Source organism: Clavelina lepadiformis, chromosome 2 (genome assembly GCF_947623445.1).
Source record: "Clavelina lepadiformis chromosome 2, kaClaLepa1.1, whole genome shotgun sequence".
Lineage (NCBI taxonomy): Eukaryota > Metazoa > Chordata > Ascidiacea > Aplousobranchia > Clavelinidae > Clavelina > Clavelina lepadiformis.
In genome coordinates this window covers 14,087,394-14,113,182 of record NC_135241.1, presented here as the reverse complement: position 1 = coordinate 14,113,182, position 25,789 = coordinate 14,087,394, and the positions used below count along the sequence as shown (strand labels likewise).

At 33.2% G+C, this 25,789-nt stretch overlaps 1 protein-coding gene and 1 long non-coding RNA gene across 4 annotated transcripts in view; one reads left to right on the top strand and one right to left on the bottom strand.

The window, feature by feature from the left end:
* The window catches only part of LOC143447015 (E3 ubiquitin-protein ligase UBR2-like), a 53,595-nt gene that overhangs the window by 1,390 nt on the left and 26,416 nt on the right, over positions 1 to 25,789 (top strand). For 2 of the 3 annotated variants that reach the window (XM_076946918.1, XM_076946919.1), the window contains exons 2-14: positions 1,050 to 1,213; positions 4,703 to 4,813; positions 7,817 to 7,895; positions 9,045 to 9,149; positions 9,333 to 9,472; positions 13,292 to 13,430; positions 15,124 to 15,186; positions 15,439 to 15,580; positions 17,300 to 17,407; positions 18,267 to 18,454; positions 20,508 to 20,677; positions 23,681 to 23,780; positions 23,859 to 23,987. In XM_076946918.1, the coding sequence (XP_076803033.1) occupies positions 1,053 to 1,213; positions 4,703 to 4,813; positions 7,817 to 7,895; positions 9,045 to 9,149; positions 9,333 to 9,472; positions 13,292 to 13,430; positions 15,124 to 15,186; positions 15,439 to 15,580; positions 17,300 to 17,407; positions 18,267 to 18,454; positions 20,508 to 20,677; positions 23,681 to 23,780; positions 23,859 to 23,987 (1,635 nt within the window). In that variant the 5' untranslated portion in view covers positions 1,050 to 1,052. Of the gene's footprint in view, positions 1 to 3; positions 1,214 to 4,702; positions 4,814 to 7,816; positions 7,896 to 9,044; positions 9,150 to 9,332; positions 9,473 to 13,291; positions 13,431 to 15,123; positions 15,187 to 15,438; positions 15,581 to 17,299; positions 17,408 to 18,266; positions 18,455 to 20,507; positions 20,678 to 23,680; positions 23,781 to 23,858; positions 23,988 to 25,789 lie in introns of those variants that run through there. The other variant, XR_013114008.1, reaches the window with a different exon arrangement.
* LOC143447016 (uncharacterized) lies at positions 24,019 to 25,184 on the bottom strand. The gene is made up of 2 exons (XR_013114009.1): positions 25,019 to 25,184; positions 24,019 to 24,298 (listed from the first exon to the last, which is right to left on the bottom strand). It is a non-coding gene; the product is annotated as an uncharacterized LOC143447016 (long non-coding RNA).

Genomic DNA, 25,789 nt, shown 5'->3' with positions numbered 1-25,789 from the left:
GTACCGGCGGCATTTATTGCAATTAAGACCGAGATTTGCGTTTTGTTATTACTTTTTAAGTGATAGCAGTTTTGGTATTGTTTGTCCACCAACACTTTAGAGGAATTTGTATGGAGTGGGAATGCAGATTCGTCACAATTAAAAATCATGTCTGGAGATTAGACGTATTATTCTTCCAGCATTGCTTTGTATTGGGAAAACCAATATTTTACCTTTGCTTCGGAACACGATAATGCTCTAGCCATTTCCAGCTTCTTTGTTGATTTTAATTTAAGTGCACGATGTTGACTGAGAAATCCTTCCCACCAGGAATCACTAGGTAGATTGTCTGTAAAACAATCTACAGTTCGACCACTGAGATCCAACAAGCCTTTTACAGCTTGTAAAACTTAAAAGCATAAATGTGATTTTATTAGCATTTCTTAAACTTGCATTATACATTAACTGTTTGTTTTTACTTGTAGCATGAATGTATTTTGTAATATTGACGATAAACGTCATAACAATAAAACTGCACCTGTCTCTTTGATAGACCAAGACCTCTGGCGGCCATATTATTTAAAAATACAATTAATTCTTCTTCCGCATTAAGCTTAGTCATTTGCCCCTGTTTAGGCATACCTGGAGGTCATTTTCCTAAAAGAATTTTAATGGAAGTTTAGTGGACAATTGTATATGACTTTTTGAAAAATAAAACGTATTTTCCAAATTATTCGTGTTTGAGATTGCACACGTAAAGTAGCCTACTTGGATTGTTATCTTTACATAAGCTACTGTAAGCTATTGACTGATAACTTACCTGAGATCCGATCACTTAATGTCCTTTTTGGAATACTGAAAGTCACTGAGGTCTATCGAATAGACATTTCGCCGTAGGCTATTACCTCATAAATCTCAACTTCTTCCCATCCACAGGCCTTCAAGTTTGAGTGCAGAAGTATAAGAGACCAAACATCTATTCGTGTTTTTGTGTTCACAGATTGGATTATAGGCTACATGCAAAGTTTAAATTTAACATAGTGAAATAACCAATTTATATGTGCTGATAGGCTATGTTTGTATCCAAGCCATTTGACGAAGATGAATTTCTCGCTGTTGTATTGGACTTCATCAAGGACAATGTACCCGGCATTATAAAAAGTGAAAACTTGTGGAGTGTTGGTTTATTTAAAGATGTTGCAGTTAAAACTCGAATTTTGGATAAAATTGCATGGTAAGTGATCTTTTAGTTTCATGCTACATTTTTTGCTTGGGCTTATAATGTCTAGAACAGTAGTTCGCAACCTTGTTTTCACTTGGGTCAAATTTCTGAAATGATTTGGACATGTTCAAAAGTGGACCGATACACTGGCATATACAGTAAGTTACTTGTTTGTTACTAATTTTTGTTGTTGCCATTTTTGTAAGCCTCATTCGGATTTCTAGTACCTACTTGCTTTCTCTGCTGGAGAAAGATAAATCTCGTACTTACAGGAAAATTAAGATGGTTCAAGGAAAATGGTTTGCACATAAAGATAGTTCAGTTTTTACTACAAGGTGTAATTATATCACTAATCTACAAAACAAAAATTTTTTTATGCTGATTACAAAAAGATGACTTATTCTGGTTAATTTTGGACTGCTGATTCCAAAAATAGCCTCAAAAGTTTTCTATCACGTCAATATTTTTCACAAAATGCATTTCAATGTTTTAATGGTAAGAGAAAATATTTACCATATAGCAGGGGAGGCCAAACTGCGGCTCTCGAGCCGCATGCGGCTCTTTGAGCCTTTCATTGCGGCTCTTTAATGAATTAGTATTGTTGAATTAGACATGCAATTTTCCCGGTCAAGACGAGTTGTTTGATCAGATTATGAAACAATGCGTTCTATCACAGGTATTAACAATGGACTGATTGTTAGTAATAATCAAATCACACTCCAAAAAGTACATTATTGTACAGAAGTGTACTAACTTGTACACTGTAGTTAAGGAAACTGTCAGATTGAAGCTGTACGTCAGGGCTGACCAAGTTTTAAGTCTTGGTTACGGTTATAATAATAATTGCAAAAAGAGTTGGTGAAACCCAGTTGGAGACTCATAGTATCACCACCCAGCACTAATGTTAATCAATAGCTACACTTCTTTGTGAGTGAATAAATTCGTGTTTTTTATTGTGTCTGTGTTGTAGCTCTTTTAAAACTGGATTATGTTATATGCGGCTCGAGCATGAAGCAGGTCTGGCCACCCCTGCCATATAGCATACAACTTTGCACCAGTCTACATCAATTTTGCGGAAATATAGTAGACGTAAACGATGTTTTAAGGTAATTATTGGGCGCTGTTTCCAAAAATGCAGCGAGTTTTTGTCTATCACCTTGTGTTCAGCTGCAATCGAACGATCTTTGACCAGCTAATTTTATACATTGCATAGCTACCATGGGTAGGGGAGGTCAAATGGATCGATTGAGATCAAATAGATAAAGTAGATAAATAGATCATGCCTAATTATTTTAAGTAGCTTACATATAGGTGAATCTTTTAAGTTATTTCGTATTTCTAGATACGTTTTATAAAGTATTCTGCAAACCTGTGTTACTCATCTCTTTAGTTATTTATACAACTTATTGCCAATGTCTAGTACTTCTGCTGGACGAAGAAGGTGTAAGCTACACCCAGATGTTTTCTGCTATATTTGTGCATGCTTTAATGTTCCAAAGCAAAGACAAAACATCACAGATTTTGTTTAAAAAGCTTACTTAGCTTACTTCGGCATTAAATTAGGTGATCAAGACAAGTCCTGGACACCTCACAAGGTGTGCAGGGGATGCGTCAAAAATCTGAGACAATGGACTAAGGGCAAACGAATGAGTTTGAGCTTTGGCATTCCAATGGTTTGGAGAAAACCAGCAAATATCTTGTTTTTGTATGTGACAAACTCGAATCGGTTTGTATCCATTTGCAGTGGGTTAAGTTTCCGCATCTGTTGAACACGCCAATATGTTTTACTCATATGGCTTGTCTTTGTGACGTTGTTTTGAGTATCAGTATACACTTAATCCTAACAAACAGTATATGACATGATTGACATCATGCAATCATTTGGGTATGTCAAACGTCTTTATTTTTCTTCTTCGCCAGCCTAGTTTGTTATGATTAAGTAACAACTTCATCCCTGATAGAAAGCCTGGTTGTCTGCCAATTACTTGGCTGATGATATTAAACACTTTTCTGTAGAAATTTCCCATTACATGTAATAACGCATTCCTGGTCATATTCTTGTAATATTTGCAAGTATTCCATCAGACCCATTGTAAAGTTTCATAATTGGTAATATGATTCCGTGTAACATTCCACATTGTCATGAGCAAAGCAATAGGCTTCCTCATTGTTGCTCCAGTTGTTTTTGGAGATTACTATCCGTATTGTTGTATCACATTACAGTAATGCTCAATCTTTTATTTAGTTAAAAATAGTCTTGTGTCTCGCTAAGAACAATGTTAGGCACTTTTCTGGTATCATCATAGAGCAAATGAAAATGGGTTTATTGAATGAAAAAAAAAACTTCATGCATTTTTTTTATGTTTAAAACAAGGTATGACCAATCATAACTCAGAATTGTTTCAAACAATAAGTTAAAGAAATGTATAGTCTTACATTTATACCTGAAGAAAGCTTGCGTTTATAATAAACTTTTGAGATGCTATTGTATTCTGTATTACTATGTCATTCACTATATTGTAAAGAAAGATGATTCAAGATCAGGGATATGCCACGAGGACGATTATTTGGGTTAGTGCAAATCCAATTATATCATAAAGGTCGATACGAATGAATCTTAAATCTATTCATATCAGCACCGAATGATAGTATCTCATCAAAAAATTGTGAAATCTCACTTGTAAAATGACGAAATTGCTAAAAATTAATGATCAAATGTTGATTTGAAAAGCAAAATCTTATACGTAAATGACCTTCAGTGAGAAATGCTGACTCTTGCTTAGCTTAGCCAGAAAAATACATCATCATCGTTAATCCAAGTTGATAAATTTATAAGTAATACTGTATTCGGATTCGCCCTGGTTAGTATTTTTTATTCGTTTTGTTAATATTTTATTTTATTATTAGGCGATATTCGGGTTTGGGTTTGTATCTGCCCATCCCTACTCAAGATATCTTCACTAAATTGCAAGTCTGAATGAGAGATACATATTTGTATGCATTTTTTTTATAATGTTTAATGTTTATATATTGTTAAACTGAAAAAAATTTGTTACAGACAGAAATTTTAATTACAGCTGCTGCAAAACACTTAGGATCTGTTTACATTTTTCTACTAAAATCACAACTTTAGTCTGAACTATAAATTTTTGTTAATATAATTAATATGTTATAATGCTACTATATTTCAATGAATCATTTAAACCTTAAGCGCTTTTTCAAATTTTGAACCATCAGGTAGTTATACAAGACAATAATATTTGATAGAACTTATGAAGTGTTGTGTGTAACATAAAACTTAGTGCATATAACATATGGTTTGGATGGCAACTATTTGCAACTGCTATGTCCATGATCCATCTGCATATTGAAGCGGGACCTGGCAGGGAAGATTTATGACCTCTACAACATCTGCGTTAATATTTCAATCCATATTGAAATTGGTTGGCCAACTAGTAGTTATTTTCAATTTTGTTAATTAATTTAATTTTGTTTTCTCAGGTGGTTGTTTGAAGAAGATCAACAGGTTGCATTAAAAAAGTTGCAGAAAAATAACAGGCCTGGTATATGTGGACATATTTTTAAACCAGGAGAAGCAACTTACACATGCAGGTAAAAATTGTGAGATTTTATAACCATTTTGTCATGGAGAAAGGATCTAGATCAGGGATGTCCAACCTTTTATTATAGTGGGCCGCATTGTCACTTGAAATAATTGAATGGGCCGCAGAACCTATTAAATTTCAAGAAAAATGGGTACATGAAGTACATACTTTTGGAGTGAAAATGACTAGCGGGCCGCACAAAAATCTCAGGCGGGCCGCAGGTTGGACATCCCTGATCTAGATAATTCTATATATACTGCAAATGTTTTTGAAGAAGTTCAATGTTCATTCATTGCATGATTTGTATTTGCAACATATGCGATTGCATTGCGATATGGTATTTTTTTATTGACTTTTATTTAATTATACACATAATACTTTACTACAGACGAAATTGATAATTCCCGTACTACTTAAACACACCATTTTTTTAATGCTCAGAAATTTGAAGTCTTGAACCAAATCGTATCTAAGATTAAGTAAACACATCGGTTAGTTAGTCGCATACTGCATATAGAACTAAATCGGGTTATCGCATAAGGTTATTGTCATAACTGGTACAGTTGTTTGCTGATTTTTTTTGAGCAAAATGTTAAAACAAAAACATTTTTATATAGATCAAGTTATGCTTTTTGAAAAATTCTTGCTGTGAGATGGCTCCACTGCCTAACTAATCTATATTTATATTTATTGACAATCACCTTTAAACGCAACGCGGTGCTGTAATTATGATGTGTTTTATAGTCATGTCTTTCAGTGTCGTTACTGCATTTATCAGTGGAGTGGAATCACGTCTGTAAGTAGCAACAACTTAAAACCAACCAATCAACCAGTTCCTTTCTTTTGTGTTGTTTTTTGTCCAGGCAATTGCAATGTTTTTGAATTTCTGACAAAAATCTTCCAATACCATAAATTTTCCCACAAGCCAGTTGTCACTGAAATTCTTCACATTTACAAGATAGTGTATAAGTCAAAGGTAACACACAGGACAAAGTTGCAGTTTCTGCGCTAATTTCTCTAGTGACTGTATGAAATACAGTCAAAATCTGTTAATTGCATACCAGTTAAACTCATAAATTGATTTATCGCATATTTTTCTTGAAGAAGCTTTGCCTTGTTCTGAGTTATTCTTATCCATACTAAGCAGGTTCATGAGAACACATTATTACCGTAATGAGTTACGATTGTTCACATTATCATCCTTGCCAGCACACAAAAGCGTCACCAGAAAACTGGGTAACTCGCAGTGATTCAATTCATGACGCAAAAGTGTACACAATTTGAAGTCAATGTATTAAACAACAATATAAAACCACATGAAAAAGGTTCTTTTAGTGTGACTATATAGCACAGGACTCCAAAGTTTCATTTGATGATCGATAGATTACAAGGCTACAACTACGAACCACATAGGTTATTAGGTCACAATACCTTTTTGTATTGCAACTAACTTGCCGTGTATGTTGCTTAGTGGATGTATGGACATCTGGAAGACATGTGTGATATTAATTTCATCGATAAAGAATTTCTTTTTTCTATTACCCAAAACACGCATTCGTATGTTTCTCATTTTGCCTAACAACACCATACCAACAAAAGGCTGAGCTCGTTCATTCTTACGAACGTTGTTCACTGATTACCATACACAACAATGCCTTATTATCACAAACCATGCAGTATACATTGATTAAGTGTGTTATGAGTAGTAAAAGATGATTGCATGAGCAGTAATGTGTTTTGGAGTCTGTTTTCAAGCTAATGTGTAACATGAAGTTCTGATAACGCCTAGGCTACTGTTTACAACAAAACCGGTTAATTGCACAAAATAGCTTCGCAAATTGGCTATGCGATACGTTAACAGCTGTGTGCGCATAAACTTTTTCTTAATTTACAATTTAACTTTTTCCTGCATGTCACGTAAAACCAAATTAGTATTATGTCTGAGTGATAGCAAGATATACCTTGTTGAATGATCCTTCATCAAGCGCCGAAACATTATGTTTCCATGATTGATAGTGGCTGGTAGTCCAGCACAATCATTTCCGTGACGTTTTTTTAAATTTTATACTGGATGCAAGAGATTGTAGCAATCCCTCTTCTTCGTTGCTTCGAACAACGTAGGCTGTTTTGAGTGCTCAAAAGTTGCTGCATTTCTTTTGCTCTGTCCATGCCTGATGTTGATTTCATGTCGTACCAATACATGTTTTAGCATAGAGGACGTCGTAAACGACCTTAGATTATCAGATTTTCCTCTGCTAAAGGTACTGTCACAGATGTTGCAAATAGCAACACTTGTCTCGCTACTACTTATTCCGAAAAACTCACACACTCTTGATTTCTTCTAATTGTAACTGCACAATTCTACCATTGTTCTGCGTTACAAGATCAATGAAACTCAATCACAACTACAGCTCATCTGGATTACTACTACTACTGGTAACCTCTGCATATTCACCACATGCATATTGTTTTCAATTTATATTTACTCAATAATTTGCAATGGCGCACGTAACATAATAATGATGCTAAAGGACTTTGTAATCGCTAGCAACCCCGAAGAAATGTGGTGCAATCCTCTTTGACTATCCCATCACCATTTCACCAGCAAGAAATATTTGTTCTAAGCTGTTTTTATGGTTGCTGGTTTTAACTTCTAATCTAAATTTAACTTGATTTAACTGTAACCTTTTGGTGTTTGGGCTTATAGGATACACCATTTATTTCATGTTTAAGTATGTTTGATAATATGTTTCAAGATGGGTTTTATGCCATAATTACCTAACTACATAATTAATTGCATTTTATAACTTTTGCCACACTTGCGGCCAATTTACTTGGCTTTGGCAAGATAAAAAGTTGGCCAGTTTCGGGCTGAATCCTACAGTCAAATCGCTAACAACCTTTTTGGCAGCTTGCTGTCGGCTTGCTGGGGCTCTATTGTATGCATACTTGGGTATTTGCTGCCATACTAGACTTTACTTATTTGTACATATATTTATGTTGCTTTCAGGGAATGTGCAGCAGATTCAACTTGTGTATTTTGCCAGAAGTGCTTTCGTCAGAGTGCTCATATAAATCACAAGCACAAGGTAAGAGTTTTACTTCATCATAATGCTTTTCACAAAAAGTAGTGTTATTCATATATGATTCAAAGTGCAATCTTAGAAGTTGTCAGCATTAATAATGCTGTGGCTTGCCTTCATCATCAAGCAACTGAGGTTTTAACAGAGGGTGGAAATTTTTACTTCTACCCACATTTCTGGCTGAATAAAATAAGACTGTTTAATACATTCCATTATCACCCTATTAAAAGGTCATTTCATTATAATTGGAGCGAAGATTTGGACTTTTAAAACCGATATATTTTTTTATTAATTCTGAAGTTATTCTACTAAGTCTATTCGTGCAAAACTGCAAAATTGATTAAGGATTTTCAATCATATTGTTTTGCATGTTCAGTAAAATGATCAAAACATTTTATAGCCGTAAATATTGTGCACTCTGTTTGTTTATATCCATGCATCATTTTGCATAATTTTGTAAGATAATGACTCTAGCCCTTTTTTGGAAATTACTGATATTTTACATTTTCTATTAACTTTTCCATTTTGGAAACATTGCAATAAAACTGTTGTGAGCGACAAAAGGAGCATTTAATCAATATTTTTTTAGAGTAGAGATAACCATTGTGATCTGTTCTTGCTAAAAACTCTTGTTTGTGAAAAACAATACATTTTATTCAAAAGTACATTGAAGTTTGTTAAAACAAAGTCATATTTTATAATTTAAAAATGCATCTTTGAACACTTCTACTTAAATTTTTGAACAGCGATTTTTTTCAGAAAACACCAACATTTTTATAGAGTGTAAAGAATATTTCCTGTAGAATCTTATATAAAAGACAAGCTTGACGTTCTACATTTTCTCAGGTTTTTAAAACTGTTATTGACCAATCTGATAAAATGGGCAAATAATATATTTAAAAGTAATATGCAACAACAAGCAGTCGCTGCGCAGAACACTACAAGTAGCATAAATGATTGAAGAGTTACATATAGTCTTAACATGTCTTCAAGCTTGGGTGACTTTCCCAGAATTCATGAAAACAAGGGCTACCCCAAGACATAAAGCGCCACACACACATAGGCATCATTAAAAGTTTTTGTGTCATTGAACTTCCGTTTCCATTTTGGGACTGTTGGTTTAAAGGTTAATACATACTCCATTTTGTATTTCAGCTGCACTCATCTGCAGGTGGAGGGTGTTGTGACTGTGGAGATGTAGAAGCCTGGAAGAAACATCCTTTTTGTAACCTTCACGAAGTGGCTGGGGAGTTGCAAGCTGTAAGGGTATTATTCATTTGGAAGAACAATGCATTACAAGCTTAGTTTTGCACACTTAACTTTGAAACTGTATTTTTATTTGAGGTGTGATTTTAATTGAACTTAATTGCAAGCTGATTTTTGATAATATGCTTCTAGGTATTATTTATTTGTTTTTATTTTTAAATAACTATTATTTTTAAGGTCAGTGGTGCTGTGGAACTGGATGAAGCACTGCGAAAGCGAGCTCATGTATTGTTTAAGTTTTTACTTCAGTATATTTCTGATTGTCTTACATCTGACCACAAAGAAACCAATCAACTTCCGATTTATCTACAGCCCCAGTAAGTTTTGATGAGATAATAGAGAACTTTATCAACATTTTTCTATAGTTGAAATGTAGGGATTTTTTTATTTTCTATGTGGGTATACGTCCTGGCATCAAAGCTCCTAAAAACTGAATGCCTCTGAAAAAAACGTTGGATGCCCAACTTTGTACAACTGTTACACTACCAACAATGCGCAAAAATGCGATTGATAACAATCAACACTTTGTGTGACAACAAAACTCGTAATGCATACATGCTGCATAATCTTGTTTATATCGTAGCTTTAAAAAATTTAAGTTCTTGTATTTGGGCATCTTTGGTTCTAATTTCCTACTTGTTGTTTCTGTTGTGAAGGTGATAACATTTTTTCATCGATTTGCAATACACTGACACAACAAAATTGATAAAACAATATTCCAGTTAATAATATTATGCGTTAATGGATGAGAAAAGCCTAGAAAGCTTAAATCATGCATGAAAAAAAATGGTAAGGACTTGCTCTTTACTACTAACAGGATTACTACTTCTAGGAAAAACAAAGATTCTTTTTCTTATCTTTTATTATCCCTCCAGAGCAATTATCAGCTCCTTAAGGGCCACCATTTCTTGTAAAGACCTCACAATATGCGTTACCAGCTGTGTGCAACCCACACAGTAAGCAATTAACCATGATCATTTCCAGACTGTGGCCACACTCACATGCCATTGTTTTGCACTACATATTTACACATTCACATTGTTTGGCACTGCACATTCAAGCATTAAATGAAGGGACTGGTTTTTGATATGACTACAAAAACTGGATGTCTAGTGGGTATCTATACAGCTGGATTTTGGGTGCCAAAGCTGAAATTTGGGTGCCATGGGACCAAGACTTTTGTTATAATCACAAGCTGAAGAGTTATTACTGCTGTAAGTTGTGTAATTAATGTTTTTTTTTCATCCATCTACCTGAAAAATTCCCTATGAACTCATCCATTCTGTTTAAAAATAAAATATACACAACTTAATCCGCAACATATTCAAGTTAGAAACACTATGTATTTATACTTCCTTCAAAAATTCTAATTACCTCTACAACAAACCTTGTGGGCCCATTGCTTTATCTACTCTCTAACTTGGACTATCAATTTACTTGTCCTTATTGGTAACAGCACTCGCCATTTTCTCACAAGGGTCAGGGAACACACACAACTTAACAAAACTTACGTAAAATCAACTATAGAAGACCTCACGAGTCAATTGGATAAGTGTAAAACAAAAAAATTAAAATCTTGAAACATTGCCGCAATGATTACGAAAGTAAAAACTCATAAGGCCTTACTCATTAAGCAATGTGTAAAATTGGACCATCGTTTTTAAAAATCTTGGCTTGATTCATTTATTTATTTGTTTGTTACCATTCATTGCTTATCATGATCCTTGTGGATGAAGCGTTTTCAAGTTGGTCACACTTTGTCATTTATATATTGCATGTTGTACATTAAGTAATCTTATGCTCTGAGGAAGGACTAGTGTCAAGTCCAAAATATGTTAGTGTTCAATATTACATGAAGATTTTTGCACTTGTCATTATTGCAACAATTTGGTACAATAAAACCAAATTACCTGTCTCCATGTTTATTTGTTTAAATTCAGTTGAACACATCAATAACTTATTTGGAAGTTTGCCTAATTTGTCACATTTTTGTCGGTTCTGGCAGAATTTTCTACATTTTAAATTGAGCTAGTTGTTTAATTTGGCTGTGCATAATTCTACAGTTTGATTACTTTCGTTCGATTCTACTGTATAACGATGAATACAGTTAATGAAATATTCTTTCTGTATATTTAATCTTTAGGTTTTATTGATGGACTTGACCCACTCATGTAAAGCGCGACAGATTTTTTATCACGTGCATTCACTGGCGCCGAAAATAGGGAGGTGGAGGCGGAGGTGTACCACACCCTTAATTTTAGGAGTGAAAGGCATTCTTTGTCAAAACAGAAGTAATGCTTACAAATAAAGCGAACAGGGCAGGATGTCTTTCTATATTCCACTTTTAAGGAAATTAAGGCGCACATCACTAAGCAGAGTTTACCTGATGTCCAACTTATACCATGTCTTTTGTTTGTATGCATAACCTGGAGGTTTTACGACAATTGCTTTGTTTTTAAACAAACCATCGACGGGAATGAAGTTAATCTTTTCTTGCATGATAAAATTTGGTTGTCTGTACAATAGCTAGGCTATCTGTTCTTATACATCACAGCTTTTTTCTCTTCCTTTGTTTTTCTTTCTGGACAATACAAAAGCTTGACATGTGGTAGATTTCTAAGTTGTAACTGGTAAAATTATCGATATGTTTAAAACAAAGCAGGTGCTCAAAACCAGTTAAAACCGTTATACAAGGTTGGTTTTGCCTGAAAATTGTTTAATAGACAAATTGATTAATCATAGAGTTAATTGCCAAAATATACATACATTAAAATAACTTTTTTTTAAATTGATTTTAACAACAAGTGTTTAACTTGATTAGTGGACCCATCATTTTCTGTGAAAACAATAACAAATGTGCTGTGATCACAGGCGCTAATCTAATTTCATGTGGAACGCTACGTGCGTATAAATGGTGGTTTGTTTTCTCCGCTATTCTTTTTGAGGTTGTTTTTCTCATTTAAGTCCTTGGCGAGCGTATTAGGAACTCACGTTGAAACATTACCAGAAATAGTCTTGGTGCTTGCTATTTTCACACTTATTACCACGTATTTTTGTTTCAAACCACTGGTGTATATTATTTTGTTCAAAGCTGAATCTATAGGCAGTAACATAAAAACGATCTTATTTTGTGAAGTCGAGTGTGGTCAGTCGTCAACAACAGATGTTGTAATATGCGTTAATAGCCTAATTTGGAGTGACTAATTTTCCACATAAGAAGTCTGACTTATACTTGTAACTTGCCAAGTTTTTACTTAAGGATATACTTCAGGCAATACATTACAAAACTTGAAAGAAAAGTTTATGAAGCTATGTTTGTCTAGTGGATATTGCACAACGTCAAACTTCTTATGATCCCATTCCATGATGCTTTGAACCCTATTGACTTAGACAATAAACTCTTAAAATTAAGCTTATTTTTTAAAATCATTGCCAGATTGATTAGGTGTTGGCATCTTCGAATGCATTAATTAGACCTTCGTATTAATTTTCTTGTAATTCTACATATCTACCACTTATGCTAAAAATTAATGCTAAAGATTTACAAAGAAAATGAGCTCAGAAAGAGACAAAAAAACATTACTCTAGGGAATATAAGGCATCATGCACACTTTGTTCATTGCAAAGCTAAAGTGCTGAGTAACGATAAATGCTATGTGCCATTGTATTGGTCTATAGCAGTAGTTCCCAACCTTTTGCTACTTGCGGACTCTTACCTGCAAACCTTTCACCTCAGTTTTTAGTACGTAGGCTATTTATGAAGATTTAAAGTATTCCTCGTGAACTCCAGGTCGGAGCTACTGGTCTAAAGCTTTAAATATGTAAAGGCATTGCTAAATTCTGCTATGAATTAAGGTTCTTAGTTTGCTCATTCTGATATTGACAAAACTCACTGTTTCAAACATTTGGTATTTTGCAAAATTTTTTGAAAATGTGCTTATGTTTTGCAAACGCTCCGAAGTTGTGGTTGCAATTACTGTTTTGTCCTCATTTTGTATGAGCATGTTTGTTACATACTTTATTTAGTTTGTTTTTTTGTAATTGTAGAAACTTTTTTTATTCAACAAAATGTTTTTTTTAGCAAAATGGTTCAGATTTACCAGATTTCAGTGTATTAACCTTATAAATCTTTTCAGGCAGCCCTCAGACACATACATGGCCGTGGTATATAATGATGAATCTCATACATTTGACTATGTTATTGATGTTCTTAAGCATGCTATTTCGTGTTCAGTCAAAATTGCTTCTGACTTTGCAACAATAATTGATAGGGAGGTGAGTTTTCATGATGTATGTCATGGCATATTTGTGTTATAGATTATAGAATATTTTTGTAACTATTGAAGTTACCGAATATCCTTCATGGTTGGTGTAACTTGTGCATTGTGCAAACTATAAATACACAGTGTGTAAAAACAGCACAGATTTGATGCTAATAAGTTACTAATTTTTTTCCATGCCCGGAAGAAATAAAGCAAATCCAATTTAAATAAATAATCAAAGAAAATTCTTCGTTTCTAATGTACTTTTGTTGCCCTATAATTCACTTAATTACACCATACAAATAAGCTCACTGTGCGAAGTCCTACCTCCTGATTCAACCACATTTTGTCATGTTGTTGGTTTATGGCCAATTACTAGCTTCCTCGATACCAGACAAGCTTCCACATCACGGTTGGCATGTTTGCAAAATCCAACAAGTTTTAATGCGGATAGTTTAAGTAAATACTTACCCCAATAAATTAATTAAAACTCATTTGCAGAAAAAATAAATAGCGTTTGCCACTTGTATTGACTTGATTTGTCGTCAAATTAGTATGTTTGAATGTATTGTGTAAATTGCAGTCGACTCAAAAAATACACTGCCTCGTTTATAATACATATTTTTTTCACTATATACATGGTTTAAAGTTTTTAACATGTTTTTTCAATTAAAGTTTTGTTAATGCTTGAGTTCATGTCATTTGAGCTTTTTCGATGGAAGAACACAAATCTGGAAAAAGCTCGCATGACAAATCGTAAGTTGCTAAAAATCTTCATGAATATTCTAATCACACAATAGACTTTACTAAACCAGACGTCTTATCAACGTTTTGTCAAGATCAGAAATTAAAAAAAGTCCCCAAATCTATAACCTTTAAGACCACCAATTGCTTTTTTTATTTCTTTTCAACAATTGAGACCATCCTTGTATGTGCCAGTTACAGTCATTTTTTTCTGTACTACTGCAGCAATTGTAAATCTTGGCCTTACCGTTTCTTCTCTAGTACATTCAAAATGGCTGTAGTATCGGCTGAAACGTTTGACTAATAAACTGTTTTCTGCTGTTAGGTATCAATGTTTATAATATTGTATGGTAGGTATCAATGTTTGTTCGTCAAATTTCATGCTATTGTAACGATTATTTTCTCGTTCATGTAGTCAGGCTTAATTTCACGTTTACGGTGAACTGCAACACCCTTAACTGCGAATAACTACAGTATATACAGTGTAGCGTTATCACGCTAATAAAACAAACCGATGGTCTTTGAAAAGCCACATTTAATCGCTCACACCCAGACACCAAAACCCCCTCCAAAAAGCGCACAACCTTTATATTTAACAAAGGTGCCAAATCATGTGATTGAAATAGTTAAGAGCAATCACGCAAAATGTGCTAATTTGTAAAAAGGCTTCAAACGAAAACATGATGATAAGCAATTACACAAAACGTGAGGAACAAAGCTCGTAACACTATTACTTAGATTTTACTCCAATGAAAAATTATATTTTGCCATAATTTATCACCCATGCCCATGAGACGAGGTATTACATAAGATAAAAAGTGTTGTTATTGCTGAAATGTTTTGCTGATTGGCTGACGTTTTAATTATTGTCAAAGTTAGTAAATAAATGTATATATTTGATACTTATTTTGTGGGAAGGAAAAATATAAATGGTCTATAAATTGAATACGGCCTTTTTGCAGGGAAGAACACCAATTGTAGCCGGACGTGAGGCTGTATGCCTGGAGGCTAAACAATTCATAGAAGTAAGTGCTTATGAATGATGTTCATCTATCACCTTTTACAGGCTATTTATATTATTATTATTATTATTATTATTATTATTATAGTTCTTATCCTTACTCAATACTTGCAACAATGTTAATATTGATTATGTTTGAGCAAAAATTTATAAACATAAAAATTTCAGCTAGTTAGCAAACAAACCTAGTTTTAACTCATGTATCAGTATTTTTTATTGAAATCGTCCAATAATTAATGTATATATTTTGTTTCAGACTACAAGAAGCAGTCGGACAGTTCGTATTAATCAAGAAAACTTCCCTTTAAAAACAAAAGTGATTCATGTGAATGTGTTAGCACACCAGGAACTTTCAGTTTCATTACTGCAGTGGTTAAATATGATATGTCAGGAATGTGGTAGGTTAAGTATTTACATTAAATATGTTCGCATACTGTAAGTATGTTAGAATTACTTACCATGATAATTTTAGTATTGATGATATTATAACACTTGAAAATTTATAAAAATTTTTTGTTATGAGGTCTTGTCAGAAAGATTTACCAAAAAAATTTACACACCCTTTTGGTGTAGAAAATATGTAAAAATCCGTTTCCTTTTGACACATGTATTTTAAGCCAGCCAAAGCAAAAATTTTTCACAATAACTGAAATTCCGGAATATTTTTAAATTAAATTAAATATTGACACAAATAATGACAAGGTAACAAGTAGTAACAAACATTCAATTGATTAAGATTTAGTGACACTTTACCATCACATGATATGCTTACGTAATTGTAAACAATAAACCCATAATTACAATTACGATTTAATTCAGCTTAAGAACTTCTTTTGCTTAATGTTGGGAGCAGATCATCATTAGAGTAGTTTTAACACTGTTTCTATCTTTGTTATTGGCAGTGTGATGTTTTTAACAGACTTTGCAGGATTTCCATGTTTTTCATGTATTTAGGAATTGTGACGCTTTTGTCAGTGACATGAATGCTATCATTGTATACTAAAAAACTAAGGATACCAATATTCTGTCAGAGAACATTTGTCTGTTATCAAGGGAAAAAAATTAAGAAACAAAGCCGATGCAGAACCCACATACTATTGTTTAGAGCATACTATAGGGTACTGCTCTGTTTGAATTTTTAGACGATTTTTCCTGATGCAACATTGTTCTCTACCTTTTGAAGACTTTGCTGTTTTTGCTACTTTAAACTTGGCCACAACACTTTGGTCTTGAATCTTTTGCACTAACTGATCATTTGCTTTTCCTGTTTGTCAGTGCCATAACATAGTCATAAAGATTGTTTAGGCTATGGTGGCATACCATGGACATAGAATAACTGCTATCTTCTGGGATATGGTTTTGCAATTTATCACAAAAGTTTTTGTTCTACTCTGCTCAATGATCATAGACGTTGATGCACACAACTGGAAAGGTTTTTTTGTAGTAACATTTACCTGAAAAGTAAACGTTTAATTTCAGACTAAAGAGATCAGTCTGCAAAGAAACCCACTATGTTCTTGTGAATTGAGAAACCTGTACTATAAAAATCTAGCCCCCCCCCCATCATCTTTGGAATTTATCAAGCTTATTCCATCCTAGTTATGAGATTAGTTCCCTTAATCTAATAGGACTTTTTCGTATCGTTTAGTGTGTTGAAGATAACTGTTCTGGTGACAATTTTGTTGACTGATCGTTAAGGTGTGCCTAAGGTGTAAACCAGCAGTTCACTTTTCATCTCCATCCTAGTAATGAGACTGGGTGGTCATTGGTGATTTTCTTTTGGGTCAGTCCTCTTAAATAGGTCTTATTTCATATAAATCTGCATGCCTAGACATCTTCTCTTCAGTTTCCTTGCGTTGGCGTAGTTGACTTAATTCTATATTAGGTTCTTTTGTTGCCAGCTACTTGCTCAACTGTAATCTCATAATATTGGGCATGATTTCTTTTTTAAGAAAAATACCAAGTTATGCATATATTCTACCTACGGCATTATACAGTAGCTTTTAACAATGATTTTTAACCATTTGTATCACCTGGATGAGAATTAAATTGTTACGGTTTGGTCTTCATTGTTTCAGTACTGCTGGCTATTATTAGCTTTATTTATATTTGTGCAGAAGATTTCCGTGTCATGATTTCAGACATATTGACAGACAAATACGAAGAGGATGTTAGAAAAACGATTGTTGGAAAATTAATGTTGGCAGATATTTTGCTATGGAAAGGTAATCTTTTTCTTGTATTTTTATGTACATTCTATCGTGGATCAGTATTAATTAATTATTTTTTTTAGTGCCAATTTCAACTGGTATTCGGAATTGTTTTAGAAATCTTGTAAAATGCAAAAGTTTGATAAAAAATGTTTCCGCATTGAAAATTGCTTTTCAGTTTTGATAATTATGTTATTATGAAAAGTAATTATGAAAAAATTATGCAGTAAAATCAAGGTTTACAAAATTGAAAACAGGTAGTGAGCAAAGTGAAAAAAGTGTGTTTTCAGTGTTTTTTTTAAAGGAGTTCAAGTTTTCTGCATCCTTCACATCCTTTTGGTAGATCGTTCCATAACCAGACAATGGTCACAGAAAACATTCTGTTACCTTATGTAATGATTCAACATGGTGCAACTTGTTTAGATTGTTTGGTGATGGTAGAAATGTACTGTAGTTGGTTAAGGGCAACTTACGTAGAGGGTACATAAATTTGAAGACTTCATGCTAAGTAACACAATGTTGACAGTAGTGCTAAGTAACACAATGGTCATTGTTGAAAAAAAGAAACCAAAGAAGTTTTAAATACTGCTTATAGATTTGTTATGTTTAAAAGTACACTTGCTTCTAAAGAAAAGCAAATATAGTCAGCTTTCGTTCACACTCATCTTTGTTCAAGCTGTTGTAAAATCGAGTTTAACAGCATTTGTATTGTTTTCTGAAGCATTGTGTTAAAGACTTAAAGCACTGTACAAGTTGGCTTTCATTATTGAAACATTTTCAATGAGCTAAAATAGTGGTCCTTTGAAGATATTCTTGATTGGCAAATTTTTTAAATTCTCATTAGAGTTAAAATTTTTTAATAAATGTTTTTCAGTTGCTCGATCATCTAGTCAAACACTCATTATGTCATCAACATTAATGCAATTATCTTCCAAGAAAGTTTTTGCTGCAACATATGTAAAACTATACAAGCAATTGATGGATGATTTTTTAATGGATGACCATAATCACTCTGACTCTATCACTTCCATGTCAGTTCAACTTTTTACTGTTCCCACTGTTGTGAGTAAATTTTGAGGTTTTATTACTTAGCATTATGTATGACCTTGTATATTATGTACCGTATTTTACGGACCATAAAGCGCACCCGATTATAAGGCGCACTGTCAATAAATTGCTTTGATTAGTTTTTTGTTCATACATAAGGCGCACCGGCTTATAAGGCGCACGATCAATTTATGAGGAAAAAAAAGGATTTAAATTGCGCCTTACGCACCGCATCGCGCACCTTGTTACGTAATAAATGTAAGCAAGTTGCTAGTTGCTTTTACCGTAGTTTATTGTGTAAGACGGTGGTTTATTTATATAATAATAGTATCGGTACTGGTTTTGAGTGTAGGCAATAAAGCACTACTTGATCCATACATTAGGCGCACCGGCTTATAAGGCGCACGATCAATTTATGAGGAAAAAAAAGGATTTAAATTGCGCCTATGGTCCGTAAAATATGGTATGCAGTCTTTCAAAATTTTCTAGCTACAAAATAGTTAGTTTGTATCATTGCAATATTGTTCCTATGCGTTTGTTTATTGTATGATTGTATTGTATTGTATAATCATCGTAGAGTATATTTTAAAGTTTTTATATGTAACAATCCGTTTCACCGCACTGTGTAACTCCAACTTAAAAATGTCCAAATTTTAAAAAGTACCCTTCTTTGAAGGTCAACCATGTGGCATAAAACTGATGTTGTTACAACTAGGCTATACACATTTTTTCATTTAAATTAAACTTTATCAGTACATAAATCCTGGTAAATTTTACTGTAGAAGCTCTTATTGTAGAAGAAGATTGTCTCTTATTGTCTTTGTTGTAGAAGCTCTAGTCCTTTGAAGGATGTATATAATGTTTAAAACAAGGTGTGCCGCTGAATATGTAGCTAGAAATCACAACATTCAAATTTTCATACATGATTAATGTAATAAAGCTAGCAAAAGAAAGGAAATATGTTAGCAGAAAAAGTATTATTAGCAGCTCTTCAGCTGCAACAGAAAAACTTAGTGGATATGGAGTACATTATCATATTGTATGCATGAGCTTTGCATATATAATAATGAAGGCTTTTTTTTGCTTTCATGATTTGTCAAATAGATTGTAGAAATAGAATCTGTGATTGAATCACTGATTTTAACTGATTTGTCAGATTGATTATGTTACCCTAGTTGAGCTTGTGCAGCACATTTGCATAGTATAATGCTGGTAACTAGTTCATAAGTCTCAAAATGTCTCTTCATGTCTTTAAAAATGGTTACATTAGATCAAAATCTGTTGTTAAGTATACTTCTTTGTTCACAACATCATCATCCACAACGTGTAATTTTAAATCTAATATTTGTTAAACCTTGCATAAATTTACTCTTCATTAATTGTTTCATAGAAGTTCAAAAGGGTCATTTTTGTTAACCCATGTGAAATAAATAGGGGCCAGTCAAAATTGAAATTTATTTTTTGCTTAGAATGTTAATATTGGTTTGTTTCAAAATCAACATTTGGCCAAAATCTTCCCTATCCAGATACAAATCAATCCTGAAATGAAAGTTAGGTTTTCAGTCTCGCAATCAGCTTGATTTCAAACTAGTTTTAGTATGTCTTTGTATTGCACATTGAATATTTCTTATTAATTTATTATTCTAGACCTGGCAGAGATACTAATGCCAGATGTAATTGCACTTAATAAATTTTGTAATGCAATCAATTTAGTCTTTGTATTTGAAAACAAATTTTATTTGCTTATATTGAATCTTTAAATGTGGTTTAGGTTATCAGTCCCATAACAGTTAAAATGCTGTTTTTAAATTCTGGGATCATTTTAATTCGAGAACAGTCTAATATATTATTTTTGTGGAGCCAATGTGCCACGAGTTCAGGGGAAATGCCCAGTCAGATGAAAAGACACATTGGACTTTTATTAATGTAACAAGACAGATTTTTAAGAAGTAACCATGAAATAACTGAGAAATTCATATAGGAATTGGTGAAATGTTACCGATTATGTCATTTGGCCTATTTATATCAGACAATATTTTTTACTTTCATTGATATATTTATTTTGTAGGTCAGTTATTTGATTGCTGAGGAGGGTTTGCTCCAGGTTATTTTGGAAACTATAATATCCGCCTGTTGCATCTCAGGCAGTAATCAAGAAAACGATGTTCCATTTAAATTTGATGGCAGAAACCGTGCAAAAATCTTTCGACGACTACAGTTTTGTTTCTCTGATCTAAAGTGTGTTTATGGTACAATGTTCTAAAAGTTGTTTTATGACATAGGATTTTAATTTTTTGTCATGTACTGTTTTAAAACAATTGTAAGCCTGTTTTTGTTACCCTCGGTATTTACACCAGTATCATATGTGGAATGTGCATACGTTTAAGGTGTAGGTATAAAATATCCACCTAATTTTTTAACTGGTTTAACTTAGTTGGCGGAGAAACATTATAATTGAACACATACAATTCTCCACTTACCAGCCTTTTCCGAAGTACAAAAATGATTTATACCCAGAACAAATGCTACAACCAAAACAATAGAAAACATATTTAATATTCAGAAGTATCGGTCAATGCTACAACTATTATAAATTATCGGTGTGTGAGTGAACAACTACCGTAAGAGTTACAAGTGTGCCAATATGAGGGAAAGAAAACTCAGGAATGTTTCTTCCCCAAACTTCAGTATACTAACTTTTTGTAATTTAACAGCATGAGATATTTTTTGATATATACATTGCGGAAGTAATAGGCACTGTGAAAGTAAACCAAGTTGTTCTTACTCTGTAATCCAGCTTATCAACATTTATGTTCACTAAATATATATTTGATCAGTGTCCTTCAGCCCTTTTGACATCAGGGAACCCCTGGTATATTTTGAAAATGTCACGAAACCAATTAATAATAGTTTAAAAACGGGTATAATTATTATGAAAAACAAATATTTGAATACCCCAATGCAAACTAAGCAACCTCTTAAACTTTCCAACGGATTGTTGCAGGCTTTGCCACTAGAAGCCACCACCATCAAGTATTGTATTGCTATTTCTTTTAACTGGTCGTTTTATATATATTTTTTATTACAGTACTGTAATATAACTATTTCCATGTACAGGTATCAGCAAAGTAAGTATCATTATGACTTACATTAATGTGTCATAATTGTTCCTAAGTAATTTGGCAAAATAATAACTTAGCAATTGTTATTCTGTGTATTTTCACAAAATTCAAATTTTATTCCCATTGCCCTGATGAAGTTAATCCGAAAAGGTTAACGAAACATTGGCAGAAAATAAAGTTCTGTTTTTCACCATTTGAGCCTTATATTTTATATTTGCACTTAGTCATTTTAGTAATCGTAAAATTTCAACGAAATTCTGGTTGCCACACCTGTGCATGTTTCTTCCCCTGTTTTACGAGTGGTTGCCATTAGCCTTTTTTTTTCTACCGTTATTGTAATAGCTCATGTTATATACAGTAATTCAAACATTATACTTACTTACACTGTATTATGTTGTATTCCTGTATTTGTTAACTCATTCACTTGCTGGCTACTGAATTATAGTTTTATACCACAAGCACTTATTGCTCAATCTTGTTCTCAAGCGCAGCTAAGACACTTTGAGACTGCTTTTGTTTGGTCATAATGAGCATTTTGTTACTGCAACTGTGGGACACATACTTGGCGGGTCCTCCTTGGAATCTTCGAGTTTGACACCAATGTACTAAATGATTACATATCATTTTTTGTATGTTCTTTAATTTCTAAGATATTTCTTGCAGATACTATGTTGTATTGCTGGTTATGAGGGTTTGTGACGTTACAATTGTAGTTGTTAGTGATGCAAATCCACTGGGAGTATATTTTTTCATCAAAGTTTTTCATGAAATTGTTCTTGATTGATACGGACATTTTGTATGCCATTTAATTGAGCTGACATCCAGTATATTCATGCAATATAGTGGAGTTAACTCGGGGTATTTTAGTCATTACTGAGGTAACAGTTATTATTGCTTTAAATGGTCCAAGTGTGAAGCATCATAATTATGTTTAAAATCGTTTCTTTGCCAACTAGGCTTTGTAGTTAAAACATAGTTGGATATATTCACAACACACTGTAGGTGTGTAAAAGTATTCTGTCTTGTTGCAAATATTACAACAAGAGCAGATATATTGGTCACATATAGTCACCCTTGTTGAATTTACAAAAACTGATATGATTGGAACTCATACATTACTTCCTCATCAGAGTATTATTATTACCAGAATTACACTGTATTTAAATGACAAGGTTTTAGCATAATAAAACAAGGGATGTCTTTCGGCAAGGTAACTGATTTGGACCAGTGGTGTCAGAAAGATAAAATGACTTTGAAATGATCAATTGTCTTAAATTAACAATCCAACAAAATAAGTAAATGGAAATAAAGTTAACTCGGTAAAAATAACAAAGAGCAGTTCAGAACTATTTTAGAATAGGATTTGAAATTTTAAGTTCTAAAATAATCATTGTGCAATAGTAAACTATTCTATTTAGTGAATTTCTACTCCTGAAAACCTTTTTTCTCCATTGTAGTGGTTAGGTTAACAAATGTCAGTTACATTTTCACTTTTCGTATGCATAGCCGAATTTTGCTATGAAAAAATCAAGTTTGAGTTTGATTTTGGTGAACTTCCAATTAAATACAGCATTGTGTTGCATCAGACGATAATGGAACGAAATTATGAGCTCAAGAACAAATTGAAAAGTTAAATACAGTACAACTAAATTAAAACAAAGTAAAAGTAGCAGCTTCCAAGTCAGTTATATTATTACTCGCTAATTGCTCTTTGTGCAACAATATAATAAACTGAAAATTTTTCTGCTGAAAATGGTAAATAATCTTAATTCATGGCTTTGAGATTTTGCGGCAAAAACGAAAATTTGAAATAATTACACTTGAGTAATTTGTAACAGCAGTTTGGTTTTTAACTGAAATACTGCATAATGCAACAGTTCCTCCTGTTAAATACCAAGATCAACTTGATTCTTTTACACTTAAGATATCTTGTACAATGTCTACAGTGTGTATACACCTCAGTATTTTAAACTTCTAGATTTTTTATTTGACATGTATTTTGTTGGGTTTTCATTGTTATCATACTATTTGTGAATGTACATAGCATATATGTTACTTACACATGGAATTTGGTGCAAAATTGTTTTCAAATTAGCAAATTTGAAAAATATTTTGATAGATACGTCTTAAGCTGTCTTCTACCTGAGTGGAATGAAACATTAGAATACCATTTCCTATCCTTTTTCAAGTTGCTTACTACATTTCTTTCTTCTGTGGAGGTTGGTATAGTATAATTGCTTGGCATGGCAGCATGGTTTTCCAATATATATTTTATCCTACTATATTTGTTTTAATAGGGAATGGACTCAGTTACAAGACAGGTAAATGGTCATTTAGAATACGAACCTGAATGGCAAACAATGGTTACCCTTAGCATGACGATGAAACCAATAATCAAGAAAGTACTAAAATGGTGTTCTCACAACGTAAGAATTGCATATAGTTATAGCAGCAAAAATTGCATTTTCCTATTGACCAAGCTTATGTCACATTTGGTTAATTCCATAAAAATATGATAAAAATGCTGAAAATTTTAAATTGCTATCCAAGCTTGACTGACAGATGGCCAATTCTTCTGAAGTAGTGTTTCGAACACTCGAGTTATACATTTCCATGTTTTTTTTTGCAAAATGCAGTGCTCATGATTTGTTGAAGGTAGTCTGAAGTCGAACTTTTCCCAACTTTTTGAAGTCCAAACTTTTTCTTCCAAGAGTCTCTGACGAATGTAATTTGATGTCTGAACACAATTTAGAACTTTATTAAATATAACTATTACTTAACTCTTTCGAATAAAAGTTCTGAGAAGTTGACCAAACATATATGGAAAATTTCTAGAAAATTCTTGTTAATACTGCTGTGTTTATGTAACTACAAGTAAAATTTGCTTAAGTGGCCAACTTAAGGGAAACAGAAAAATTTGCGACAACGAACTGGTGACTAAGGCAAACAACACAAAATCGAATTTTTTATTGCATTTTTGAGGTACTACATTTAGATTAAAAACTCCATAAATTGTTTTTGGTTAAACCTTAATGCTTTCAAGGTATTACGATTTAAATTTTGTACATAGAATAACAGACACTACCACGAATCTAACGGACCTAGGCTGCTACAATCATAATCTGCTTGATGGTTCATTCATTCATTTTATTTTTGTGGGAGATGAAAAAATTGTGCTGACGCAGGTGGTCGTATTAGTAGTTATTGACAACAATTTCCACAAATTCGACAGGCAAATGCGGCAAGGCCTCGAGGGCAAAAACGTACATTAAGGACCAATAAGAGAATGTAAAAAAGTTATTAGCGTCAGCACGGCAACCAAACCCAAATTACAAACGCATTATTTAAAAAATTTAACACAAAAACACGCAATTTAAACACATTTAATATAGATCCAAATTTACGATGGTAGTTGGGCAGGACATAAACGTTGTGTCACCGCCAAGATGGAACCGACCTGTGTGTCTGGATGGAAGAAGGCAAACCCCACTAAAATGAACTCCATCCTTGGGATCAGAGTCCCGTTCAGGTGGCATGTGTACGCAGTAAGAATCTTTTGCACAGGTCGGTTGTGAGCGGAAGTAGAACGCCAGATACATCACTCATCTCCAGCCATATGGTTTGATCAATTTGTTTGAATATGCATACATTGACAGTGATGTAAGTGGAAGTAATTCGGAAGTAATCAAAACCTGGTCGCAGAAACTAGACACGGCCAAAATATAGTACAGCGCTTATTGTTAAACACGAAATAAAGCACTGATAACATTATAACATCATCAGATCTGCACGAGAATTCCGTAGGAATAAAAACTAATTACGACAATTAGCACATATCAATAAAATTAAAAGTCAATTTTTTACCATTAAATAGGAGGGGCCAACTTTTTTATATTAAACATGGTTAGTTAAAATACTGGTTAGAAAACTTTGTTTTACTTCTTCCTTGCCGAGTACTTATTGCTACCAGGTGTCACTATTGTATGATTCTGGTGCCATAATCAAACAAAGTCAGACAAAATCATGTGTAACTGCGCTGCAATCGAACAGTAGCGACAAGGAAGCTAAACACTTTTATTTTATTTTTGCATCATCTGGAGGCAAATTTTGTTGCATGAAAATGTTTGAAGTACAGCGCCATAACATCTCAGATGCTTGTTTAGACTGACTTCTGGTTGATTTAGTGTTCGTTTTAATAAAAATACTCAAGAAACTTTAAATTATGTAG